The sequence below is a fragment of the Terrapene carolina genome, unplaced genomic scaffold (genome assembly GCF_002925995.2).
Source record: "Terrapene carolina triunguis isolate 2854851 unplaced genomic scaffold, T_m_triunguis-2.0 Scaffold66, whole genome shotgun sequence".
Taxonomy (NCBI): Eukaryota; Metazoa; Chordata; order Testudines; family Emydidae; genus Terrapene; species Terrapene triunguis.
In genome coordinates, this window is record NW_020664417.1 from 22,743,642 (window position 1) to 22,769,732 (window position 26,091).

At 40.0% G+C, this 26,091-nt stretch overlaps 1 protein-coding gene across 3 annotated transcripts in view; it reads right to left on the reverse strand.

The window, feature by feature from the left end:
- The window catches only part of FBXW7 (F-box and WD repeat domain containing 7), a 280,045-nt gene that overhangs the window by 131,541 nt on the left and 122,413 nt on the right, over positions 1–26,091 (reverse strand). For all 3 annotated transcript variants that reach the window (XM_026647851.1, XM_026647854.1, XM_024207582.2), the window contains one exon: positions 8,769–9,329. In XM_026647851.1, coding sequence (XP_026503636.1) covers positions 8,769–9,260 — 492 coding nt within the window. In that variant the 5' untranslated portion in view covers positions 9,261–9,329. The remainder of the gene's footprint in view (positions 1–8,768; positions 9,330–26,091) is intronic.

Consider the following 26,091-nt stretch of genomic DNA (forward strand, 5'->3'; position numbering starts at 1 on the left):
AGCTTAGGTTGCCCCAAATAGATGCTTTTGCATGAGGGTGAGGATGAACTTGGGATCTTTTAGGTAGGACAGCCCAGACCCGTCACACAGCCACCACTGCAGGCACCTCATTTTTCTACACCAGACAAAAAGACAAATGGAGGAGACCCACAGGGAAAACTGAATGTCTTAATTCCATTTACATCCATGTGATGTAAGGATGTTAGCACGGTGGAACCTGTTTGGTATCTGTGATATGACAGAAGCATAAACAGTAATTTAATGACAGCTGCACAGCTAAAACAGAATTATTTGAAATTTTAGCAACTAATCTACATACTGTATGAATGAGGAAAGTAGTAAACATTCTATATTTTGACTGGTATTAACCTTCAAGTATACACTAAATTACACTCCAAAACAAAATAAAAAACAAAGTTCTACACCTAACAGTCAGGATTATTCTAAACAATACAAGGCTTTAATTATATACCTACTTTAAAACTCAGTTTTTCTTCTAATATTATGTAAGAGTTATCCAAAAATAATTTAACAGTTATGATTACTTAAAAGTAAGTCTGACGTGCAGTTATAAAAATCACTGAATAACAACTTTGATGTGTAAACAAATCAGTTTTTATTGATTATTATTAGTGTGCTCAGTTCTGTATACAGAGGAAGATCTGTTTGTTGCCTCAAGATACTTATCATTTGCCACTATATTCTACATCAGCCACAAAATTAAGACACCTTACACGGGAAATCAAAATAAAAGTTTAATATTTGTTTGCATTAAAAGAGGGAAAAGAAGAAGTGCACTAATCAGATGGGGGATACAGAAAAGGTATTTAGAAGAAAAGACCATATCACCAATGACTTTCATAGCCAGATTTAAGCAATTCCTAACACCTTTCCTTTTTGACAAACCTTCAATTGATTTACTCAGTTAAGAGTCTGGTTACATCATTGACACAACTGTTGGAAGTCTCAGAGACTAAAGGCATGAAGAATCAACCGATCTCTATTTCCTGTTGGTTGGTCACTTACAAAAAAAGTAAGAAGTAAAAAGTGAGTTGCTCATTTTTATTTATTTTTATACTAAGTAATCACTCCACTTTGTACTTTTTGTACTCCAGGAAAAAAAAGATACATATTAAAGTCCTAATACACAAGCCATCTGGAAAATGCTTTAAGCTTAGCACACTTTAAAAAACAAAAAATGCAGGGATAGGTTTCCTTATGTTGGAAAACACCCTTCTGCACAGATTAAAACCAAAAGCAGTGTTGTGTGTGACAAACATTTATTTCTGGGTTAAAAATGGTACTTTTAATTGTTAGCAGCAATGCAGAGGAAAACCCATTTATCAAGACACATTAAACAGCTTCCAGCAGAAAGCACAGTCATAAAGCGTATGATTGTGCCCTCTGGTGTTCAAAAGCATAACAAATAGAAAGTGATGTTAAAATAATATACACATACTGCAAACATTTAAAGAGTTGGTTTCTTTGATTATGTCTACTTCTTGTACATAACCAATTTCTCAAGGATCATTATTTCTGTAATTAATCCTTGACTCCTCATCTCTCCACAAAGATTTTAGTTTTTCCTTTTGATTTTCTACCAATATCTGGAGTGTCACACAACAGATCCCACATACACACCACACCCACAGTACTTTTCACTACAACAGATGACTAATTTTTTTGCTCGTTATAAAAAGAATTCTATACATTCACAAAAATCCTGCAAAAGTACTGAAAATAACTCAGTCAGAATTTCACATCAGCATAGCAGATGTTTAATTTCATTTACAAGCTTTCTGTACCATCTTGAACTAACAGCCTCTCCATTACAGGATCATTTTGTTTGACCAGCAAATACGCGGCTACCTCGATATAACGCGACCTGATATAACACGAATTTGGATATAACGTGGTAAAGCAGTGCTCCGGGGGGGGGGAGGGGGCTGCGCACTCCGGTGGATCAAAGCAAGTTCAATATAACGCGGTTTCACCTATAACACGGTAAGATTTTTTGGCTCCCGAGGACAGCGTTATATCGAGGTAGAGGTGTACAACTGAGGTCTCCATAGGATTGAGTCTCTTTAGGGCTGAATGAAATCTTTGCAAGCTTTGTTCAAAGTTCCTAAGGCAGATATTTAAACTCCGAGGGCTGGGAAGTGATCCTCAGCTGGTGCAAATTATCACAGCTCTATTCCAAGTCACTAGTGCTACAATTTACACCAGCTGAGAATCTGCCCTGAGATTATTTAAAAATCTATCCTATCAACCTCTAGTCAGATTAAGCGTGGCCATTTCAAGTGCAGGAGTCCATAACTGTAGGGACTCAATGTTTCCCTGAACGAAACCTCTAGAAGAATAGAAAATTCTAGTGCCAATCTGGACAATGAATTTCTGTCTGCTCTTTTAAAAACAAAGGAAGAGGAGAGAGTGCACATTCACCCATTTCCCTCTGTTCCTGGTGTATGGGGCAATATATGTAGGTTGGCATTAAACAAACAAAAAACCAGTTTAATCTGAGGATGGTCCCACCACAGAAAAATCAGCCTTTGGTAGTAGAGTCATCCTGCTGAAGAACTACATACATCTGGCTGAGTTAATTCTCCAAGAGAACACTGACCAGAAAACTGCTTGAATAATGGAAGATCAGAATGCACTTTTAACTCCACACAGGGGATGGAGAAGCCAAAATGCATGTATTTGGGATTTGCTGGGTTAGACTGATAGTGTACACGGTTATTTGAGCATATCCTTTAGATTCACCACACACACACACACACACACACACACACACACTAAAAGTTTTCTAGTATCTTCATGGAGAGTTTCCATCTTGAATCTGTTTTCTCCTTAAATTCTGGAGGCACAAGGAGTAATGAAGGTAGAGAAGTCTTGGACATCAATAACTCATTAGAAAGAATACACCCACTGATTTATGTCCTGACAAGCTACCTTAGAACCCAGAATCTGGATATACTCCCACAGTAGGACTCAATATGTCTATAACAGAGGTGGTCAACCTGTTGCTCCAGAGCCACATGCGGCTCTTCAGAAGTTAATATGCGGCTCCTTGTATAGGCACCGAGTTCGGGGCTGGAGCTACAGGCGCCAACTTTCCAATGTGCTGGGAGGGTGCTCACTGCTCAACCTCTGGCTCTGCTACAGGCCCTGCCCCCACTCCACCCCTTCCCTCCACTGAGCCTGCCATGCCCTCGTTTCTCCCCCCTCCCACCCAGAGCCTTCTGCACGCCACAAAACAGCTGATAGGGAGGTGCGGGGAGGGAGGGGGAGATGCTGATCAGCGGGGCTGCTGGTGGACAGGAGGTGCTGGGAGCGGGGTGGGGGAGCTTTGATGAGGGGCTGCTGATGTATTACTGTGGCTCTTTGGCAATGTACATTGGTAAATTCTGGCTCCTTCTCAGGCTCCGGTTGGCCACCCCGGTCTATAAAAATAGTAATCCATTCTCTGAACTTTGTCGTTGCATTTGATAGAAACATCTTGACCACTTTAATAATGAAGCAAACCCTCAACTATATTAATTTCTGGAAGGAAGTCAAAGTGTTCTTCATGGTTGCTGACTCACCCATGTCCCCATATTCTTGAATCCTTTCAGTTGTAGACCTGGCTTCTGATTTTTAGGAGTTCACATTAGCCTGTTATCCAAGTACAGGTGCAGACATACACCTTTCTGTTAAAGTGCTGCAGCTAGGATCCCCATTAGTCACCCTCATGTGAAAACCTCAATACTGTGGAAACTCAGGCACATTTTGGTGAGAACGAAGACCAGGAATGTTGAAATAAGCATCTGATGATCTGCCAGGCCTATGAACAACTCTCCTAGGAAAACTTCCAGCAAGCCAAACCATGAAACTGCTGTTATGTGAAAGGAAGGTCTTGACAAGAGCTTGATCACTTCTTTAATATCCAGTAGTAGATGACAGCTTCCTGTCACTCGAGTCTATAGAGTAGATGGGATAGGTTTCCATTTCGTAAAAGGCAGGGAGAGAAAAAATAACTGCTTGCTGTCTAACAATTCCCCAGCTCTCTGAAGGCTTATCCACCTGGATTTCAAAATTTGAGTCCTTTTGCATCCCACAGGATGGGGAAGAACAGCCAACAATGCTATTTGGAACTCTATCCCTGCAAAAGAGTAGTGCTGGGCAAAATCTCCACTTGCATGGGCCTGTGAGAAATGGCTACTGACGTTCCATTTGGAAAAGAAATAAAATGACACCAAAATTCAAGCTGATATCTGCCTTCAAAAGGAAGGGCATGCCCCTCAATGTAGAGAGGCTGCCATTCACCTGCCTCCCTCTCAACAACCTGGGAACAATTTCCTGTGGCTCAAGAACCAAACCTTGTGCCAGGAACCTTAACTCACTGCACTACTGAACTCAAACAGGAGTCTTAAAGCGGGGTCACTGTACAGTCACAGTCATCCTGTGATGGTGTTTTCTCAGGAGTGGGAACAGACAGAGAAACTACACGTCTTGCTCACTGGACCTGCCTGGGGTTTTTTTTGTAGAGACCCACATGTCCCCCAACACCTCCTACCTTTGGCATACGGGAGTTTATTTTCTGTTTTCCCTCATGGAGATTTGTGACAATATTTGGTAGAATTAGGCTGACTGGTCTCAGCTGTCTGAACAGTCAATTTTTTTTCACAACATAGATCACATTAAGTAAGTGAATGAAGAACCAATTTCCCTCCCATTCACAATCATATAGACCACCTCCTTTACTCACTGCAATTTCACAACATCCCTTTGAAACTACAGCAATTGCTTATATGGAAGAGTAATATTAGGAGCAAGCATAACTAGACATTAGTTGGCAAGCATAACTAAGATATAATGTATCTTTACGTGGGAATCTTGAGGAGCTTCCCTTAATGTCACAGGATCCCGCAAGACAAGAAAAACAAAACAAAACAAAATAAAACAAAAAAATCAGGTTAGAGACTTCACTCAGCAGTTTAAGTTAAAAGAAAGGGAACAGAAATTAAAAGGATTTAAAAAAGAGGTATGACAGTTAACATGAGCTGAACAATACTGGTCTTAGTATATTGGTAGTAGTATATCAGGTGCTACTTGTTATCTTTGTAGAAAGAAAAACATGGCACATGTTGCCTACACTGCTACAGAAGACAGGACCAACCTAGTTGTTGTTCTGGATTAGTGGATGTATGCTCCTGAGATTAGCAGTAATAAACTGCATTCATAATCAAACAGATGCCATAACTAGTATCATGAAATATAAGTGTTACTTTACATGTTTTCTGATATACTTAGGAAGGAAAGAGTTCTACAATAGTCTTAAGACTTTAAAAAAAACAAAAAAAAGCTCCCTGGGGCAAGCAAATAGTAGTAGTTAGTAGAGAATGACCAGACATACTTTTATATGAGCTTCTGGACAAAGGAGGTAATGAATCTTTTAAATGCTGGAAAATTAACAGAAATTCTCTGCTGCATTACCAATGGCACAATGAGAAAGCTTACCACTCCAGTAGAGATTTTAAAAAAATAAAGATCCCATTACTGCAAAACCAAAACCGAATATACTTTTTAAGTTTCACCTAAAACCAGAAAGAAACTTACGGCTGATTCTTAGACAGTATGCAGCAGATTCCACACATTGTTTCTACTGAAGGTGGTGGTACAAAACAAGTTAAATTAATGTACAGACCCAAATAAGGGGCTAAGTAATCTGACCAGAAGCAGTAAGTAATCAGACACTAATGAGCCCAGAAAAGCATACGTGAAGATGTAAAAATATATCATTCTAACTTTTTGAGACTATTTGGATGAAAAAGTAATCTGACTTGAATGGTATTCTTTTCACACGATATACCATTTGATTTCAATTTACAATAGTCAGAGCTAGAAATCACACTTACTAGTGTTAATAAGAGTCCACAAATACTGTGCTTGTCTCAAAAATGCTATTACATATAAGCATGTCAATTTTTTTAGTCTTGGTAACCCTGTTCATGCTCCGTCATCAACTGAGTGTGATACAACATTTAACTTTTTGCAGGATTTCTGCAGTGTTTCTTTACACAGAAGATGTTTGTATTTTTAAACTTAGATGATTTAAAAACAGGTTAGTCAAAATGAATTTTTCTTGTTGTGCTGTTCTAGTCTTAGTAATGGAATCAAAATGCAAAGTGGCTATCAGACAATACAGAAAAAATCCTAACTATGCATGCTTTCCAAACACCAGAATTTTATTTACATCAAATGTGCCTTGTTTAAAACATAATAAAAATTGTATTCATTATGAAAAAAATGAAAAAGGAGCAAAAGTAAAGACCATTAACCACTATCTCTTGCTCTGTGTGCATGCATATATATTGAGTATTGTTGTTTACATAGTTGTATTACCAATTCTGAACTTACAGATCCAGCAAGTTTAAATGCTTTTTGGGTGGAGGGATACTGTATGTTCAGCACAGAGTTCAAAATGGTTGAGTATAGGTGGTTATGGCATTCCTCATCACACTACACTGGTTGGGAAAAAAGCATCACAGCAGAAGAATTAGTGGTTGTAAGACTAACAGAGCCAAGAAAATCTGACAAAACTTGGCAATGATATGCTAGTGTTTCCATTCCGACATCTTTTTAAATGGGATTTCTTCAGAGATATATGATTCAACATTTAGGACAGCTAACAATGTACATGTAAAATTCCATTATTTCCTTAAAAAACAACCTAGAAAGATCCTTATAACAACTTTTGAAATCAAGCATCTCAATCAACACAATAGATATAAAACTTAAACATATGGGAGATTTAGATTCTAACTACCAATACCTGAAACGTACTACTGCAAATATGGAAAACCAATGGTGTCCGTATGTCTGCACAAGTGTAGTTGCATAGATTCTGGTACAGTATTTCTATCAATATGCTTATACTGATGCATTTGACATTCAAATAGGGCCATCACCTTGAAATTAAGTAGTGGATTTGAAGAGACACTGCCAAATTGATATTTTCAAGATAATAAACAATGTTTAAAATTCAGTTTTCTGACAATGTACCCTTTAAATAATACATATAATTTTTTTATTGTATTTATTTATTGAGGGAGTAAAAGGAGTTTCTCTTCCTGCTGTTGATATTTAGAAGAATCTGTTGGGCAGGCCCAGGAGCAACACCATTCATGGTTATAGCCACTCTCCTCCAATCTCTTTCTCTATCCACATTACTGTTTGTGGCGGTTTTAAGTTCACTTTTGTTGCTGCTAAGATGAGTAAACTCCCTTTTGAAGAGCCTGGGAAACGACTTGCACCACCACCAAACAGTGAAACTGATAACACAAAAAACTTTTAAAAGCAAAGAATATTATCTTTTAAAGCTTTTTCAGTCTTTCAATAATCTGAGGGCTAGTCTATAAGGGGATCTAGTCCACAGCAAGCCTGGGTGTGAATCTACAATGCATCAACTTGCTGTGCACTAAGCAGCCATGTGGAACCTGTTCCTGAGTGCACTTTGATCTACTGCTATTCGACCTTCATGCTAAGGAAATTTTAGTGCATGACAATAAAGTCCATGCAGCCACTTAGTGTACGGCAGGTTGATGAACTGTAGATTCACACCCAGGCTTGCTGCACACGAAGGCCAGGTCTACACTACCGCGGTAGTTCGACGGCTGGCAATCGAACTTCCGGGTTCGATTTATCGCGTCTGGTCTGGACGCAATAAATCGATCCCGGAAGTGCTCGCCGTCGACTGCAGTACTCCAGCTCAGCGAGAGGAGTACCGCGGAGTCGACGGGGGAGCCTGCCTGCCGCGTGTGGACCACGTCTGAACCGCGGTAAGTTCGAACTAAGGTATGTCGACTTCAGCTACGTTATTCACGTAGCTGAAGTTGCGTACCTTAGATCGAATTGGGGTGTTAGTGTAGACCAGGCCTAAGTCTCATGTACAGAAAAGCCCACAGAGGCTACTTGTAAATTCAACATTTTCAGACAGAAGAATGATTTTTTTTTTAAATTGATAATAACCTTTTAAATTATTAAATGTGATTTCCTTATTTTTCACCAACTCCACAGTGCCATATGATGACTTTATACTTGAACTATTATTTTTTCACCTATACTTAGCCAAGGAAGTCACTTGAAGCTGTCTAGGATGAGGAGTTGAACATTCTCCCATTTCCTGTCTCTAATTTAAAGTGCATATGTCCAGTCCCTTAGAACGATGCCTTTTGATACAAGAAGCTCTCATGCTTCCTTTGAGAAGGAAAATGTCACAAATGGTTCCTTAGTGCATTTTAGGGAGATTGTAGGATTATAATATGAAAGAAGTTAAGAATGCTGTTCTATCGAATATATAAAGCTTTGTTTCTGAAGGATAGTTAAGCGATGGAACAGATTATCAAGGAAGGTTGTGGAATCATCATCACTGGGAGTTTTTAAGAACAAATTAGACAAGCCTTTCCGGGATAGTCTAGGTATACTTAATCCTGCCTCAGCATGGGGGAGGGACTTGATGACCTCTTGAGGTCCCTTCCAGACTTCTATTTCTATATCAGTCTATGAACAGCTTTATTTATATCAAATGTGTATAGAGAGTTTGATTATTAATAGGTGAGACTTAGTATATTAAGAATCAATGTATTCCCCAAAGTGTATTGTTCTAGCAGATAACATACTCAAATCAGTAAAAGATTTCAGAGTAAATTAGATGTGCAACTTATTTTCTAATCCTGAGTAACCAACATCTTAAGTACAAAATAGAAAAATTAAATTAAGTTGCTCACCTTTGTCTTTATGTAGAATTGAGATGACTGGTGTATGGGCAAATCCATGATACTATTTGAATTTGTGACACTATTACTGTTAGTGTGCTCATCTTCTCTGCTGCTGTCATCAGACTGATCAAAATCATCACTCTCCTGGTCCATTTCCTCCTCTTCTTCCACCTCCTCCTCTTGTTCACCACCATGTTCTTCCTCTTCCTCCTCCTCGTGGTTACCAGTGGATTCTTCATCCACTGCAATAAGCCTATTGTTGTTTTCTTCTAACTGTTCTTGCTGGGATTCAATTCTGTCACCAAGTCCAGACTCTGCTCCACCTATTTCCCCATTCCTTGCAATGTGCTCCTCCTCTTGTTGTCGTAACTGCTGCTGCTGCTCCTCCTCCACAACTCGATTCATCTGCTCCTCATCTACTTGGCTTGAGGAAGCATTACCTCGAAGAGATGCTCCAGTTCGTCTCCTCTTGCTGCCCACAGACAGCAGTTCCTGGTTCATTTCCAAAAGCCAGCTTGCTACTTCTTGGACCTTGGCTAGACTATCTGATGATGCAAATGCTTTCACATTCTAAGAAGACAAAGAAAATTTGGAGAATGATTAAAAAAAAGTTTGATTTTATTAAATCATTATTTTATTAATTATATAATTGGCTTATTTCTGACATTTTAAAATTCCAACTACAAATTAGCAACGGATAATTTATATGTGAACAAAAAAACCTGTCAGTAGCACAGTACAACAACATTCTAAAAAGACAACTGTACACCAGGAAAAAGTTCAGTTGGGTTGTTAAATATGACATTGCAGGTAGCATCATGAATATTGGTAGCAAGGCAAAGAAGTGTTTTTGCTGACATTAAAAAAAATTCAGCCTCAGGCAGACACTTGGAAAGGAAAATTTTAGCCCAAGGCAGTCAAGTTTGGCACAGTTGCAAGCAACCAAAAACAGAGTCTTATAATGGAAAGTGTTTGGCAACCTTAACCATAGGTCTTATCATTTGAGCTACCTATAAACTACATAGCTATCTCATCTAAGACATTTTTTCCACATCTAAAGTCACTCGTGGAGCTCTTTTACAACACCCATTAATGGTTTCGCTAGCAACACACAACAGTAATACTATCTTCCTACCCATATTCTGTATCACCCTGTTTATACATCCAATAATCATATTAACCCTTTTAGTGACATCACAATGGGAACTCATGTTCCACTGGTTATCTAGTATTATCCCATAGTCACTGCTTTCCAAGACACTACTATGTAGTCTTTGTTTTTCTTATGTATGACCTTGTATTTTGCTGTAGTTCCTACACACACAAAAAAGCAGTTGGATTGTCCAGTATACAAAGCCATTCAGTTCATTCTATAACATACATTACTATTTACCACTCTGACCCCTGTGTAATCAGCAAACTTTATCAGCAATGATTTTATAATTTTTCCCTTGAAAACTGATTTTAAAAAACTGAACAGAGTTGGGCAGGGAACAGATCCTTGAAGGATCCCACTAAAAACATGCACACTTGTGGTGTGCTCCATTAACGTTGCAATATTATTATTTATATTATGCTAGTAACAATAGAACCAGGTCGAGGAGGATGGAGTACTGGTTCTGAGCTTTGGCTTGGAAGAGGTAAAGACATTGGCAAGAGCATTTTCAGTGGAGTGCCAGGGGCACAAGCCAGATTGTACAGAGTCTAGGATGGAGAAGAACTCCCACATTGATGGTACACAGCATGTTTAATGAGCTTAGGGATTAAAAGAAAAAGAGAAATGGGGTGGTAGTTGGAGAGGCAAATGGGGTAAAGGATTTTTTTTTTTTGCTGTCTTTTTTTTCCTTTATTTTTTGAGATAAGAGAGACCATGTTTGGATTGTGAAGGAAAGAGACAGGGGAGAGTGAGAAGTTGGGAAGAGTAAGGTAGAGATGAGAGTGCACACAAGGGAGATCAGGTCACTGTGAAAAGAGGAGATAAAGGAGGAGAGTAGATGAGAAACTCCAGTCTCTATGACAGGAGAGATGGAGAAAGTTGTAGAAGAGGAAAAAGAAGGCAAATCAAGGGGAGACAAAAGATCACATCATACTTTGTCAAATTTCTTTTGGAAGAAGTCAGCGAGATCTTGTGCAGAAAGAGAAGTGGAGGCAGAAGAAGGGGAGAATTTGAGGAATGAATCACAGGTGACAAATAGGTGGCTGGGACCGAGGACATGGGATTCAATTAAGATGGAGAAGCAGAGTTGTTTAGCTAGGATGATAGCAGAACAGAAGTAGGAGAGAACCAACCTGTAGTGGAGGAAGTCAGTTTGATAATGGGATTTCTGCTAGGGATGCTACACAGCACAAGAGTAAGAACAGAGGAATCAGATGTTGGGAGTGACCCAGGGCTGGGGGTTAGCAGAGCTGTACCTTCTAATGGGAGAGAGGGGCAAAAAAGTCAAGAGTGAAGGAGAGTAAAGAACGGAGAGAATCAACAATTGTATCAATGGAAGTAAGGACAAAGAGGGGAGAGCTGAGAGCAGATAAGAAGTCTGAAACACTGATGGACCAGAAGTCATAGAAACGCAGAGTCAGAGGGCTGACAGGCAATGCTGAAAAAGACCAGGGGGAACTCAGCAACAGAGAGATCAGAGAGAGAGATGGGTGCTTGGTGAAGACCAAGTCAAGTGAATGGCCCTTTTGGCAAGTGAGAGTGAACTACGTCTGCAGGACGAATGAGGAGTTGAGCAAGAGGAAACAGGCAGCTAAGGAGTCAGGGATGGATCATCATTATGGAAGCTGAAGTCACAGAGGAGGAGAGTGGGAGACCATAAGGAGAGGAGGGCTGATGGGGAGGAGCTGGGTGGATGGTAGATGACAGCAACATGGAGGGGAAGAGGAGAGAAAAGTCTGAGGCAGTGCTGTTCAAAAGAAGAAAGAGTGGTAAGGGGGAGAAGAATCAAGTGATGAAGAATCCACCACATCCTTAGGTATTTACAGATAATTTGGTGTTTAAAGTACAATAGACATACAAGTAAGATGACAAGGTGTTTGCAAAAGAGTTTATTTGTTCAGCAGTTGTTGGCAGTTGAATTGGCAGGGGCTTCAGGTATATCAGTTAACATACAACTGTATTTCAGTTTAAGCCAGGGTGTGCGCTTTGTTATGGTGCTGCACAGTTAGACAGAATGTTTTCCTGCACCACTCAAAAAATGACACTCTAAACTCAAGAAATAGATTTCAAAAATAATCAACATTTGTTAGGAATGCATTTGTTATGAACACATTTAAATGCCTTATATTTCAGTGATGAACGGTCAACTGATGACTACTAAACTATGTATTACCGGGACCTACACAATGAATGAGAAGCCACACATTCACCAGAAATGTCTTTCCTAATAGAAGGTATTAATTTGTAATTAACCATATCCTTTTGCCTCTTAGCTATTGCTAGTGTCATAGATTTTAAGGCTAGAGAGAACCATTATGATCACCTAGTCTGACATCCACAACAGAAGCCCAAGAGCCTCACCCAAAAGTGCTTTGTAACCAATGCCAGGTTTCAACCCTTTTCCACTATAAGGAGACAGACGTGTAGTAAGTGAGGTGGGAGATATACATGCAATTACACAACACAGGGCAATTTGCATGGCAAGACTGTGTCCCCCTAACAGAATTTCAAGTGAAATGTTCTACTAGACAACTGTGATTTTTCAGCAATCCAAGAGCTGAAGAAAGAGACACTTTAGTAAGAAGGAATGCTTCAGAATACTGTAAGTCCCTGAATTCTCACTGGGTGGTGAGAATGCAGTTAATTTTAATATGGTAAATAACAATGAATTTTAATTGTGTTATTAATAAAAATATTTAGTATACTATCAGTACTTTACACTATAATCTGTATTATGTACCTATCTGAACCCAACACAAAATGGTTTAAGAAATATTTTCTCTGAAATCTAGACTTTGTTTTGTTATTTTAAAGAAATGATGCAAAACAGGGATAATATACTATTATAACACATATTTTCATACGGCACAGGTATTTAATTGAATATTCTGAATTGTGTAAACCAAATCTCTATACAACTATACTGTATAGCAAATATTGTATGTTTGCAATTTTTTTTTTAATGATGCTTAAAACTATGAAGTTCTTAAAGTTTTGACTACCACCAGATCTTTCTGTATTATATGGAAACAATAAAAACAATAATACTAATAATGTAGTATAATCAAAACTATATTCAAAAGGAAATCTGTTAACTAAATTCTCATCTCACTCCACTAGAGGGAGATTCCTTCTGGGCATCAAGTCACAGACAGTTACTACTGGAGCCACTTAAAGCAGATTATAATCAAGTTTTAACAATACATTATCTATGAATAAATACAGAATGTTACTTTCCTCTTAATTCCTTATTTCTCTGTCCCTATAATTTTACCAGATGTATAGATTAAAAACCTAAACAATGTATATCACATTCTAAAATCAAAATTGACAGCTATGTTTCACACCAAAATCAATAAAATTAACTGATTTATTTGTAATTTGTATTTTCTTAAATTTGTGGATTAATTCAAGATGACACATTTTGTCAAATGTTCACTCTAAATCTGCTCTTCTTTCTACTCTTTATTATATCCAACAGCATCTAAAAAAATTATTTTTAATTGTTTGCCAATCTAAACATTTTCAGACACAAAAAAGGAATACCAAATCTGTAAGTTATGAAAATGGAGATATGAATAGATTACAAATGAAACAGTTATAACCTGTTTAGACCAAATTCTGATTTTAAAACCGCCCTAGTACTATGTAATTAAGCAAAACAATGTACTCAGCTTACTAACAGCCCCTCTCTTCCCACAAAATGAGCTTCACAGCTTGCCCAACAACCTGGAGGTTCCTCATGGATCTGAAACAGGGCAGAGTCATCGACACAGAGTCTCTGTACCTCCCCCATGACCCTCTTCCATAGCAGAAAAGCGCCTCTGGAGCCACAGATAGGGTTACCAGATAGCAACTGTGAAAAAATGGGAATTCCTTCCAGCCACAGCTGTCCTGAAGACTATCCCCTTCAAGGAGGATCCCAGTTTCTGAGAACACTCCAGAGAACAAGTAATAACAGTTACCCAGAGAGACAGATTGGGGGAGACAGATTAGTTATTTTCTTAAAGAAAGGTTGATTTTCACTGGTTGGTAATCATTAAATCATGTTGATTTGCAACTAAATATAGCCTTTGCACTAAATCTGGTGCTTCATTTTGCTAACCAGGTGGATATATTACATCTAAACACATTTATTTAAGCAATTATCGATCTTAAAATATCGTTTCAAAATTCTAAATTTTTTAAATTTTATGATGTTAGAAAATGGGTGAATGATGCATTTCTTATTTACTAGATGATTTTTTTTATTTGTGCTTTGTGTCAAGCTCTGGGTGGCAATTCAAAATGCACCAACACACTTTTTTTTTATAATTAGTTAAATAAAAACTTAAAACATGCTGGATACATAAGAAAAAAGTATACCAAAAAGTCTAACTAAACTTTTTTTTTTCATTTAAAACTGACTGATTTATTAAATAAGGAAGTATTATCTGTAGTTAGTGAATTGAGCATACTGTTTCTGTTCACCATATCCTTCCGATTTTAAAACCAGTAGATCCCATCCTCTCACACCTAGTTTTTAGAAGAGGAAAACAAGCTTTCCTGCTTTTTCAACTCTCAACTGGTTTCTTAACTTTGAATAAACTAGTCATTGAACTGAACTAGTTGAATGAACTGAAATGAAGAAAATATTTTCTCTGCACCTGCAGAAGAAGCTACTTCTAACAAAAGCTGTTTTAGCACTTCAACAAACTTCATTATTAGGTGCTTAGCCAGTGCGCCTTCTACCACTTCAGTGGTTTGACTTTCTTTCAAACTTCAGCAGCAAACATGTACTGCTTAATTTTTTGTATTTAAAATATTTTAATATATTATAGTTTGTTTAGACTTTGGCATAAATTGTCATAATTTCAAATTAAATTTTAAATAGTTTTTTTTTAAATAAGCTTCTATTTAATTTAAATAAAAATCCAGTTTAAATACAAAACATGTAGTTTACATTTTTAAAAACTCATCACTTTTTAGCCCCCCGTTACATGGTGTGCATGTGAAAAAGCAAGATCTATGCACAAATCTCAGGGATACAATCTGGCCAGATCTTACATTTAACATTTAGATTCAGCCCCTCAAAAGGCTGATCTTTCACCACTGATTGAGCCTCACGTGGAAACCTGGAACTTTGAAGCCAGGTTTCCCTTCTCACAACTACTAATGTGACCACAATATTAGAAATACTGTCAACAGCATCCAGTTCCACTTGGAGATGTTCTTGCTTTTAAATGCCCCTCTGCAAACCACTCACAGTTTTCCTGTGGTAGCTTATCAAGAAAAAATGGAAAACGTATTATAGTTCATAAAATCATAACAGGCCACTAGTGTTTGGTGATTTGAAACTCTAAAAATGAAGATGTACTGAAAGTGAAGTTTCTTACCTTATTGTAACTGGAATTCTTCAAGATGTATGGTCCCTATCCATAGTCCATTGTGGATACACATGTGCACCACAGGTGTGATCCCACAGAATTCTTACGAACAGTGTCCACTGGTCCATACCAGTTCTCCTTGTGCTACCCACTGAGGGCATAAGGGGTGAGGAGGATTGACAGCCTCTCCAGTTCCTTCTTTACCACAAATGAATCTCATGATTCTCCTCATATCTGGGAGGGCAGATAATGAAATATAGATAAGGACCGCATATCTCGAAGATCTTCAGTTACAACAAATACGTAATTTTCATTTCTTCTTTGAGTGCTGGTCCTATGTGTATTCTACTAGGGGTGACTAGTAAGCAGTAGTCAGAAAGGAGGAAGGGGGAACGAGGATGCAGGTGGAATAGCTGCTTGTAGAACCACTGTCCCAAAGGACCAGTCACTGAAGGAGTTCGGGACCCAAGGCATAGTATGCTGTGAATGTGTGACTGGAACTCCATATAGCTGCCTTGCAAATATCAATCAGGTATACCTTCTGAAGTGATGCTACTAAAACTGCTTGTGTCCTCAGAGTGAGCCTGTATTCCACGTGGGGAAACTGTGCTAACTGATAGAGTGGGATACAGTCAGAGATCCACTTAGAGACTCTGAGAGGATACAGCTTGTACTTGTACTGCTATGACAACAAACCAACCTCTGTAACTTTCTGATCTGTTTCATTCTGTTTAGGTAAAATGCCAATGATCATCTTATGTTGAGGAAATGAAGTTGTCTCTCCTCGCTCAAGGCATAGGGCTTGGGGAAAAATACAGGTAAGTGAATTGACTGGTTTATGTGAAATTCCAAAACAATTTTAGAAACAAATTTCAGTGCAGTCATAGCAAGACCTTATCCTTATGAAACATAGTATATGGCAGATCAGCCATTGATGTTCCAAGTTCATCTAACCTTCTGGCCGAAGTGGTAGCAACGAGGAAAGTGACCTTCATTGACAGGTGAAACATGGAACATGTAGGCTAACAATTCCAAGGATCCCTTAGTGAGTTTGGAGACCACTAAATTAAGACCCTAGTGAAGGTTTGGTTTCTTTATTGATGGAAAGATTCTGATCAAGCACTCAAAAACCTGGCTGTGGATAACGATTAAGTAACCATCCATTGCGGGGTGACATGCACTAATTGCCACCAGATTAACCCATAGCGAGCTAAGGGAAAGGCCAGCTGTCCTGAGGGTAAGAAGGTAGTCCAAAATTGCAGAAATATACACCATCTCTGGAAATTATATGGTTTTGCTGGGCCCAGATAGAAAAATGCCTCCACTTGGCTACATAGCATCTTCTGGCAGAGTCTTTCCCGCTATTGTTAAGGATGCATACAGCTTCAGAGCAGTAGCATTTTAGGCTCAATTCCATTCTAATACTGATCTCCAATGAGATGAAGAGCATCAGGGTTTGGATGCGTGACCCTGCCATTTTTATGGGTCAAGAGATCTGGAAAGGTCTGAATGCTGATAGTGGATGGGATGACATCTGTAGGAGGCTTGGAAATCAAAACTGTCTGAGTCATCTAGGGGCAATGAGGATGACTTGTGCCCTGGCTAGAATTTTCCATAGAACTGGAGATAGCAGAGGGATGGGACATAATCTGTCCCAAGGCAAGAAGAGATCACCACCCCTGGAGTACTCGCTTTCGGCTCCTCTGGAGCAGTATACTTTGCTGAAAGGCAAACAGGTCCCAAGTCAGGGTTCTTCACTAAGAGAAGATGTTGTTAAACTACTGAATTATGTAACTCCCACTTGTGATTGGTGGCAAAATGCCTGCTGAGGTGATCCACAAGTGAACTGTGGGTGCCTGAGAGGGTGGCAACAGGATGATGCGATTCTGTATGCACCAGTTCCATAAACTGACAGCTTCTATATACGTGGGGGGGGAGGGGGCGACCATGCCCCTCCCTGCTAGTTTAGATAGAAATGGTGGTTAGGTTGTCTGACATTATCAGAACATGCTGGGACTGTATGAATGGTAGAAATGCTTTGCAAGCCTCTCGTACTACTCTCAGTTCCAGAAGACTGATGTGCATTCTGACTTCCTGAGGTGTCCAAGTACCTTGTGCTGTGTGATTGTCCAGACTATCAGGGAGGCCTTTGTAATTATCTTGTCAGATGTGGGAAACAGAAAGGGAACTCCCACGCACACATGTTCATGGTCACTCCATCATGCCAGAGAGGCCCTCATCTTGGAGTTAGTTGCCACCATGCTATTCATGCTGTGCTTGCTCAGTGTATGTACTGTTCGAAGCCAAGTCTTCAGGCAAAGGTGGAGTCAGGCAAATGGCATTACATAAGTACGTGATGCCATATGGCCCAGGAGAGCAAGGCGCACCCAAACTGATGTTTGAGGGTTGCGGGTAACCAGTTCTTTAAGAACACACATGGTGCGAAATCTGTCCATGAGGAGGTAGGCCCGTCTTGACTGAATCCAACATTACTCTGATAAATTCCATGGACTGTGTCAGAGTCAAGGTAGACTCTTCCATGTTTACACAGATTCCCAAGGATGCTAAAAGATGGAACAGTGACATGGTTGATGTCAAGACTTCCAGACGAGACCTGCTGGTCAGAAGCCAGTCATCTCCGTATGAGAAGATGTCTGAGCTGAGCTGCTACTACTGGAAACACTTTTCTGAAGACTTGGGGAGCTGTACCTAACCCTAACGGGAGCACCCTGTATTGCTAGTGATGGAGGTCCATCACAAACCTGAGGAATCCTCTATGAGAGCGATGTTCACATGAAAGTATGCATCTTTCATATTGAGGGCCATGAACATGTCTCTTTTTCTAGGGATGGTATTATCAATCCCAACATAGCCATGCAGAATTTCAATTTGCAAATAAAAATGTTGAGTTACTACAGGTCAAGAATGTGTCTCCAGACTCCGTTCTGCTTGGGGGAAAATATTTTAAATAGAACCCTTTTCTCCCAATATTGAGAGGGTACCTGCTGTATTGCTCCTTAGCGGAGAACAGACTGTTCTACCTGAAAGAGAATTCCCTCATGAGAGTGGTCCCTGAAAAGGCAGGGACAAGGGGGCTTTGGGAGAGAGAGGCGAAGAAACTTGATGGTATGGCTGGAATGGATGATAACATCAGATGAGTGACAGATATCACCTCCCAGTTTTGGGAAAATTTTCACTAGATGGCCTCAAATAAATCTCATAAATCAGGTACAGATGCCATCGATATTCGTTCACAGCTCTCTAGTATCATGTCAAAAGTGTCTCTTGGTTGGAGGGTGAGGTCAGGTAGTTGCAGTTGGAGTGGGAGGCACCAGATATCTTTCATCTCTGCATTCTTTGTCATTTGCAAGGTGGCTCGTAGGAGTGTTGGTTATAAAAGGTTTGAGCTAAGAGCTTTGGTTTGTAAGTTTGTTTATATTTCCTCTTTGTGGCAGGTGTATAAATACCCAGGAAGAGAAGGGTTGCCCTAGATACTTTCAATATGTGCAGAAACTCGTCCATCTTTTCATGAATGGAATTGGTCTCAATCTTCCTGGATTCCCCCAAAGACCGTAACCACAACTCCAACCACATCACAATGGCAGTTGTCAAGGATCTTGGTGCAGTATCAGCAGCATTTATTGCAGCCTGTGAAGAAGTCCTGGCCACCAGTCTGCCCTCATCAACAAGGGCTTGAAATTGAGCCCAGTCCTCCTGAGGTTTGTCCTTAAAGTCTAGAGTAGTTCAGAAAATCATATTTGGTGAGACAGGCCTCATAATTCAAGATCCTAAATGGTAGACTAGTTGATGCAAAGACCTTTCACCCAGTAAAGTCGAGATGTTTGGCCTCCTTATCTGTGGGAGTTGTTGCTTGAATTTTTCAGTGGCCATCTGCAACACTAGGGAGTTTGGAGTAAGGTGAGAGAACAAGAACTGTGTTCCCTTAGCTGGCACAAAGTATCACTTCCCTGCCCTCTTGGGGTAGTGGCACAGGTGGGAGGTGTTTGCCACACAATTCTAGCTGGTTCCGGAATGGCTTCATTGACTGGGAGAGCACCCCGACTGGAGCCTTCATGGTGGAGGATATCCAGAAGTTTATGGCTTGAAAAAGCCCTGGCTGGGATGATTTAGTTGGGGATAGTCCCGCTTTGAGCAGGGGGTTGGACTAGATCAGAGGTCGGCAACCTTTCAAAAGTGGTGTGCCGAGTCTTCATTTATTCACTCTAATTTAAGGTTTCGCGTGCCATTAATATATTTTAATGTTTTAGAAGGTCTCTTTCTATAAGTCTATAATATATAACTAAATTATTGTTGTATGTAAAGTAAATAAGGTTTTTAAAATGTTTAAGAAGCTTCATTTAAAATTAAATTAAAATGCAGAGCCCCCAAGACCGGTGGCCAGGACCCGGGCAGTGTGAGTGCCACTGAAAATCAGCACGCGTGCCATAGGTTGCCTACCCCTGGACTAGATGATCTCCTCAGGTCTCTTCCAACCCTAATCTTCTATGATTCTATGATTGTGTGGCCTAGGCTGGTTCCAGAAGATTCTCAATCCCGTCTGGGCTGAATTTCCTGGGTGAAGGGGAAGCTGGTTCCACCGGTACAGCCGATGCTCCTGAAGATGGTCAATGAGTCTCTAACCTGACTATTTCAACGGCTCTCAGTGCTTCAGTTTAGGTGGTACTGCAGTTAGTGTCAAGGTCAATGCAGAGACCTGTACTGAAGAAGTCTTGCTCTTATGAGTCTTGTCATGCAGCTTAGGAAGTCCTTCTGGCATGAAGACTTGACCAACTTGGACAGGGTCAGCAAGGTATCTCTCCTCTTAGAGAGTCTAAGAGGGCATCTGCTTTTGTGTTTGAGATATGAAAGTAAGGGGCATTAAGGGGGCCCAGCCAAAGGGTCCTCCCTGTGCCTCTCTCCACTCAGGAATCAGACAGAGAACTAGGGAGCGCACTCCTTGCCAAATCGAGCCTATGTACAAGGGGTCTCCACAGACAGGGTTTGACAGGGGTCTCATTGCCTTCTCCATAAAGTTTTTTTGAAGCTCTTGCACCTGCTGCATTCGGCTGGGGAAATACTGCACTTGGCAGAAATATGTGCCTCCCAAGGGCAGCAGAGGCAATGCTAGTGGTTGTCACTGACTGAAAACATGCTGCGATGTTCCCCTGTGGTGTGATCTGGATCGGTGATCTGCTAGGTCACTCCAATCCTTGACTCTGGGAGCCAGCCTTACCCTGCTCTGCTGTGAGAACCGCCACTCCTGGGCTGTTCACGCACAGCCTCTGGCATGTAAGCTACTCCTTGGATTGTGCAACCGAATGAAACTAGCCAATATCTCCGGTCCCAGACACAACACTAGGAACCTCCGTCTTGCAGTGTCCAGTTATGCTCACTGGACACTGCAAGCTTATATGAGTTCGTCAATTTAATAAAGAAATTGATATGTACCAGGCTTGTTATCCCAAGGGGAGTCTCTGACACGCTTCATACCAAATGCACTGCTTCAGGTAGAATAAACAAATTTATTAACTATGAAAGACAGATTTTAAGTGATTATAAGTCAAAGCATAACAAGTCAGGTTAGGTCAAATGAAATAAAAGCAAAACGCATTCTAAGCTGATCTTAATACTTTCAATGCCCTTACAAACTTAGATGTTTCTACCACAGGCTGGCTGGTTGCCATTCAGCCAGGCTCTCCCCTTTGATCAGCGCTTCAGTCACTGGGTGGTGATGTCTGTAGATGGAGGTGGAAGAGAGAGGAAGAGCATGGCAAATGTCTCTCCCTTTTATCATGTCCTTTCTTCCCTCTTGCCTTGCCCCCCCCCCACACCCCTTCAGAGTCAGGTGAGCATTCCCTCATCACAGTCCCAAACTGACCAAAGGAAGGGGGGTGACTCACTCGAGAGTCCAACAGATCCTTTGTTGTTGCCTAGGCCAGTATCCTTTGTTCCTGTGAGGCTAGGCTGGGTTTGTCCCATACATGTCCTGAAGAGGTGTGAACTGCCCCTCTGCTTCTCAAAAGTTTTTGCCTGGGCTTACTTTAAGCCATGAAAACACATTCTCAGTCTCATAACTATATACATGAAATTACAACCTAAAACATTACTATGACATCAGTATAACAACGATTACTATAACATTATTATAACAACAATGCTCAGTGCATCATGAGCCTTCTGAAGACAACTGACATGACAAACTTTGCATTAGATACCACACAATCATATTATAAGGATGAACATGGGGGTGCTGGGTGTCCCCCGAGGGACATAACATCACACATGCAGGGGCAAAAACACAGGTTTTGAAGCATGAAATCCTGGGCATAATCCAAATCCCACACTGGGAGACCGGTAAGGTTCCCTGGAGTGGAGATTCTAATACTATAACTACAACCATCAAAAACTCTAATTAACAGCAAACTAAGAATAATATAACTTTGCATATAATTACAGGATGGAAAGAAATGAGCAGCTCTGGACGTTGGAGCATCCTGACTCAGTCCATGAAGTGATAAGAAAGAACTGGTAGTCGGTCCTCCCTTCCACTTATACTCTTGGTGGGGAGCACAAGTAGAGCTGGGGCACAGGTGGGGACCAACAGACACTGCTTGCAAAAACTCTCCAGTCATGTGTGCATGCGTACCCAGAGTGGAATACATAAATTGACCAGCACTCAACAAAGACTAGTTTTTATGGCCAAATAAACCAAGATGCTTTGATTCTCGTTCTTCTGGTGTCATTCTATGTTATTTGGTTTTCTCATTAGCTGCAGCCAGTACAAAGGAACCCAGTACCAGGTATGAATAGAAAAATTCTGCTCCCGAAGAGAGAACTTGGTATTTCTTGCTTGCCTTCTTCAACAAAGGAGCAGCAATTGCAGGTGTCTGCCATACATTTCTTGCAAGGTCCAACAGTACCTGTTTAATCAGGAACGCACAAAACCTGACATTGGTGAATGAAGTATGCCAGTTTATGTGAGGATTCTTACACCTCCTCAAGAGGACTTTGTATAGCCTCAGCTACTCTTCTGAACAAGTCCTGAAATTTTTTCAAATTATTTGGGTTAGATGGAGTGGAGGGTCGAGGATGACATAGCTGTGGGCCCAGGTAGATCTCCCATTTCAGAAAGCTCTTCCTCAGAATGGGCAGGTTCTCATGAAGCCACCTGAGAGGAGCATGTTGTGGAGCTGTGGAAGAGTACTACCTCCCTCTGTTGGGGGTGGGTGATACACAGGTGTGGCATTCTAGTCGGTATGGACCCGCCGAGGCCAGGCAACTCTGGAATATTACAGGGATAAGGGCCTGAAGGTCATGGAGTAGGATACCAGAGCATATGAGTACCCAATAGTCTCTGTTGAATGAATCCTGGATTCTCTTCCCAATCCATAAAAGTCACAAGAAGGGGCCTATCAGGAATATTATTATTTCTATTAGTAGTATGACAGTAGCACCTAGAAGCCCAACATGTAGGAGAATGTTGCCCACTCCTCTTTGACTCAGGTGAAGAGAAAACAGAACATTCAACATCCAAAGAGGGGGTGCATCGAAACTGGATTGCTAGGCTGCAAGGAGAGTCTAGGTCCTAGACTGTAGGAGCAGTCAGACCAGGTGATACACCTGGAATCAAAGGTATTGCAGGTCCCAGTATCAATGACAGACTGTTCACATTTGTAGAGAAGAGTAGTGATTCAGGTTCCTCCAAAACTTCTAAATATCCGGGTTTCACATACGTCACCAGTACGGAACAGGTCTGTGCCACAAACATCGGAGCCAGAGTGGAGTGCATCAACATTGATTGTGCCAATGTAGTCAGCGCTGATACAGCTGGTACTGAAGGGAGTGTAGATAGTTTTGTTGGCATCAATGTGACCATTAGGGAAACTGCCAGTACCAATGATGCTGGTACTGTGGTAGTTAACATCAAAGCAGTTGGTGCTGAGGTAGGGGCCAATTAAGTGTATTGATACGGTAGTGAAGCCTCAGTAGCATGCTCCCTCAGAACTCTTACAGTGACCATATTGGGCCGATAAGTCTCCTTGGAATGGGAGCAACAAGGAGATTTAAATCTGTTTGTAGTGAAAGTTTTCACAGGAGATCCAATTCTCACTATCCCCAAGGAGTGATGCTCCTTTTGCTTAGAAAGCTTTTTGTTTGTCCTGCCAGAAACAGAAGCCAAAGCCTTGGACAATGCAGCTCTAGAGCATTCCTGGGAAGATATTAAACTTGTTGAGGGGACCAGAAGCACCAGGATCCCAAGTCAGTCTCACAGAGTGGTCCAATAAAAAATTACCTATAAACAGGCCTCTCTGGTTTTTGATGTTCTTTTTAAGAAGGATTTACAGATAGTACATTTGCTTGGGATATATGATTCCCGCAAACAAGAGAGGCATATGGCATGCCCCTCATTTACAGGTATTGTCTCCTTGCACGGGGGCTTTGCCGGAGACTTGGGGTTAGACATCCTAAATTCTTGGTACCAGGAAAAAAATACCAGAGTGAAGGGAAAAACTGAAGTCCATCAGGTTGGTCCAACTAGCAGCCCACAAGGCAATTCCATCCAACCCCTGAATGTGTCCGCCCTGCAGCAGACCTAATCCACAAATTGACATCCTCCCCATGGCAATGTACGTAAGAGTTCATGCCAAATGTTGGGCACCATTTTCTTTCTGTATATGGACTGTGGGGGTGCTGCTTACTGAGGAGCACAAGGACATATGTGGTCCCAATAGACACTGCTGGCTAACACACTCAAATATCAAGAGCATGGAGTGTATGCACACAAAGAATGGAATATATATTATATATTATAGACAGACAGATATAAAAATAAACAAGCACTTGAAACAGAACGTGGGCTTTCTGATATCAAAGAGGGAAGTGTTCATTTAACATTTTTCCAGAGCGTAGGCACTAAGTATAGACAGAAGCAATTTTTAGTACATACAATTTTATCAGCCAATTTTTCAAACATGGTTAGGAATATGCTTCAAAAGATTAACACAATTTACATACCAAGTTTACTACATATTAAGTATATTAAAAAGATGGCAATAATATGTATATATTTTTATAGTGGTGGAAGTATTTTTTCAGTATTTAGTTTAAAAACATATTTTGTTAAAGATGGAACAGGCTTTCAATTTTTTAAAAATATATTAATTTATTTGAGATCAAGCATTGTAATTTCAACTGCAAAGGCTGTTATGAGTGAAGTTTTAACAATTTTTAACTATGGTATTCACTATCAACAGCATTATTTGTAAAAATATTATCAGTTATCTTTATAATCTATTTATCAAGTTGTAAACGCTGCACTCTAAAACTTATGTTGCTATTTCTGTCCATAAAACAGCCTGGTGTGAAAAGGGTCAGTGTTGAAACACTGAAGAAATAAAAGGATCAGATCTAGTTTAACAATGAAGTGACAGAAAATATTGTGGCTCTAATTCCAGCAACCTTAAATCTTCATAAAGTGAAATCACTAGATAATTAAAAACAAAAAAACAAAAACCACACCTTTTCTTTGTAAATGCTGGCTTGTAATATTATATGTAAAGTGTTCCTGCATTGACAAGATATATAACATTATATCTTCTTTGTGGACACTGGTCAGCAATTCATAAAACTAGCTGAAGCAAAGCATGACATCATTTATACTTTATCCTCACAAGAGAACTCTCAACTTTCTCCTCCAATGTTCCATTAAAAAGGCAATATCAAAATTCAATTACAAGCAATACTTCATCAGAAAGCATCAATATGCAAAAATAGTGACACATTTGCTAAAGGACAGATGGAAGTGCATTATCCCAGAGATTTGGAACACTAAAGCTGCCTTCCATCACTATGCAGTTTAAGTGTTTTTAGAATTAACTACTGTCAACTGATTTGGGTGAAATAAAATGTACATGAAAGAAAATCTTTCCATACAAAGTGATACTAAGAAATAACACATTGTGGTTACCTTGGAGTAGGTATATTTACAAATGAGCTACCAGGGAGTTAAGTTGCCTAACTTAAAACAAACAAAAAAACCTCAACACCTGCTCTGCAGTATATTAGCATTCAATGCCACAGTTGTCAGCGGTCCTGCTTCAGGTGTGTTCTCAGAATCCCAGGACTAAGCCAGTGCTAACTCCGTGTATGATGGAGAGATTTGATACAGCGGAAACAGTTGTTTTTCCACCATTTAAGACTGCAGGAGGTTTTTAGGACAGACATCAAAGTAACAGATACTGCACTACAAGGTTATATACATACAATCACAAAGACTGAAATTAAACTTGGTCAACTAGTATATTTAACATGCCACTTTGCAGGTAAATTACTGTACTGTCTCTGGCAAGGAAAGACAATGGTGCCTGCTCAGAATGCCAAAAACCCAAGAATGGATTTAAAAGTGACTTTATGGTAGATGAAGCATGCATTTTTACCAATATCCAGTATTAAATATTTCCGGTTATAGAACTCTCACACAACATTCATTATGTTTCTTGAAGATTAAATATCAACATTAGTACTATGGAACAATTGTACAAGGCCACCTATAAGAAATGTTAGGGGAAAACGTGAGACTGTTCAAAAATCTTTTCCTTTCATAGCTACATCATTTTCCACTATGGATTGTGTTCTATATATTGAAAGAAAGATGATGAATTCATATCTTAAAGGGATAATGACTTTATACTCCACTAGTAACTAGGGAGAATGTTAAATAGCAACTTAGTCCCACATGACATTCTGACAAAAAAGTGAGCAATATACAAAAATCAACATAGCCCATAGTATAGTGGATTAAAACTGGTAA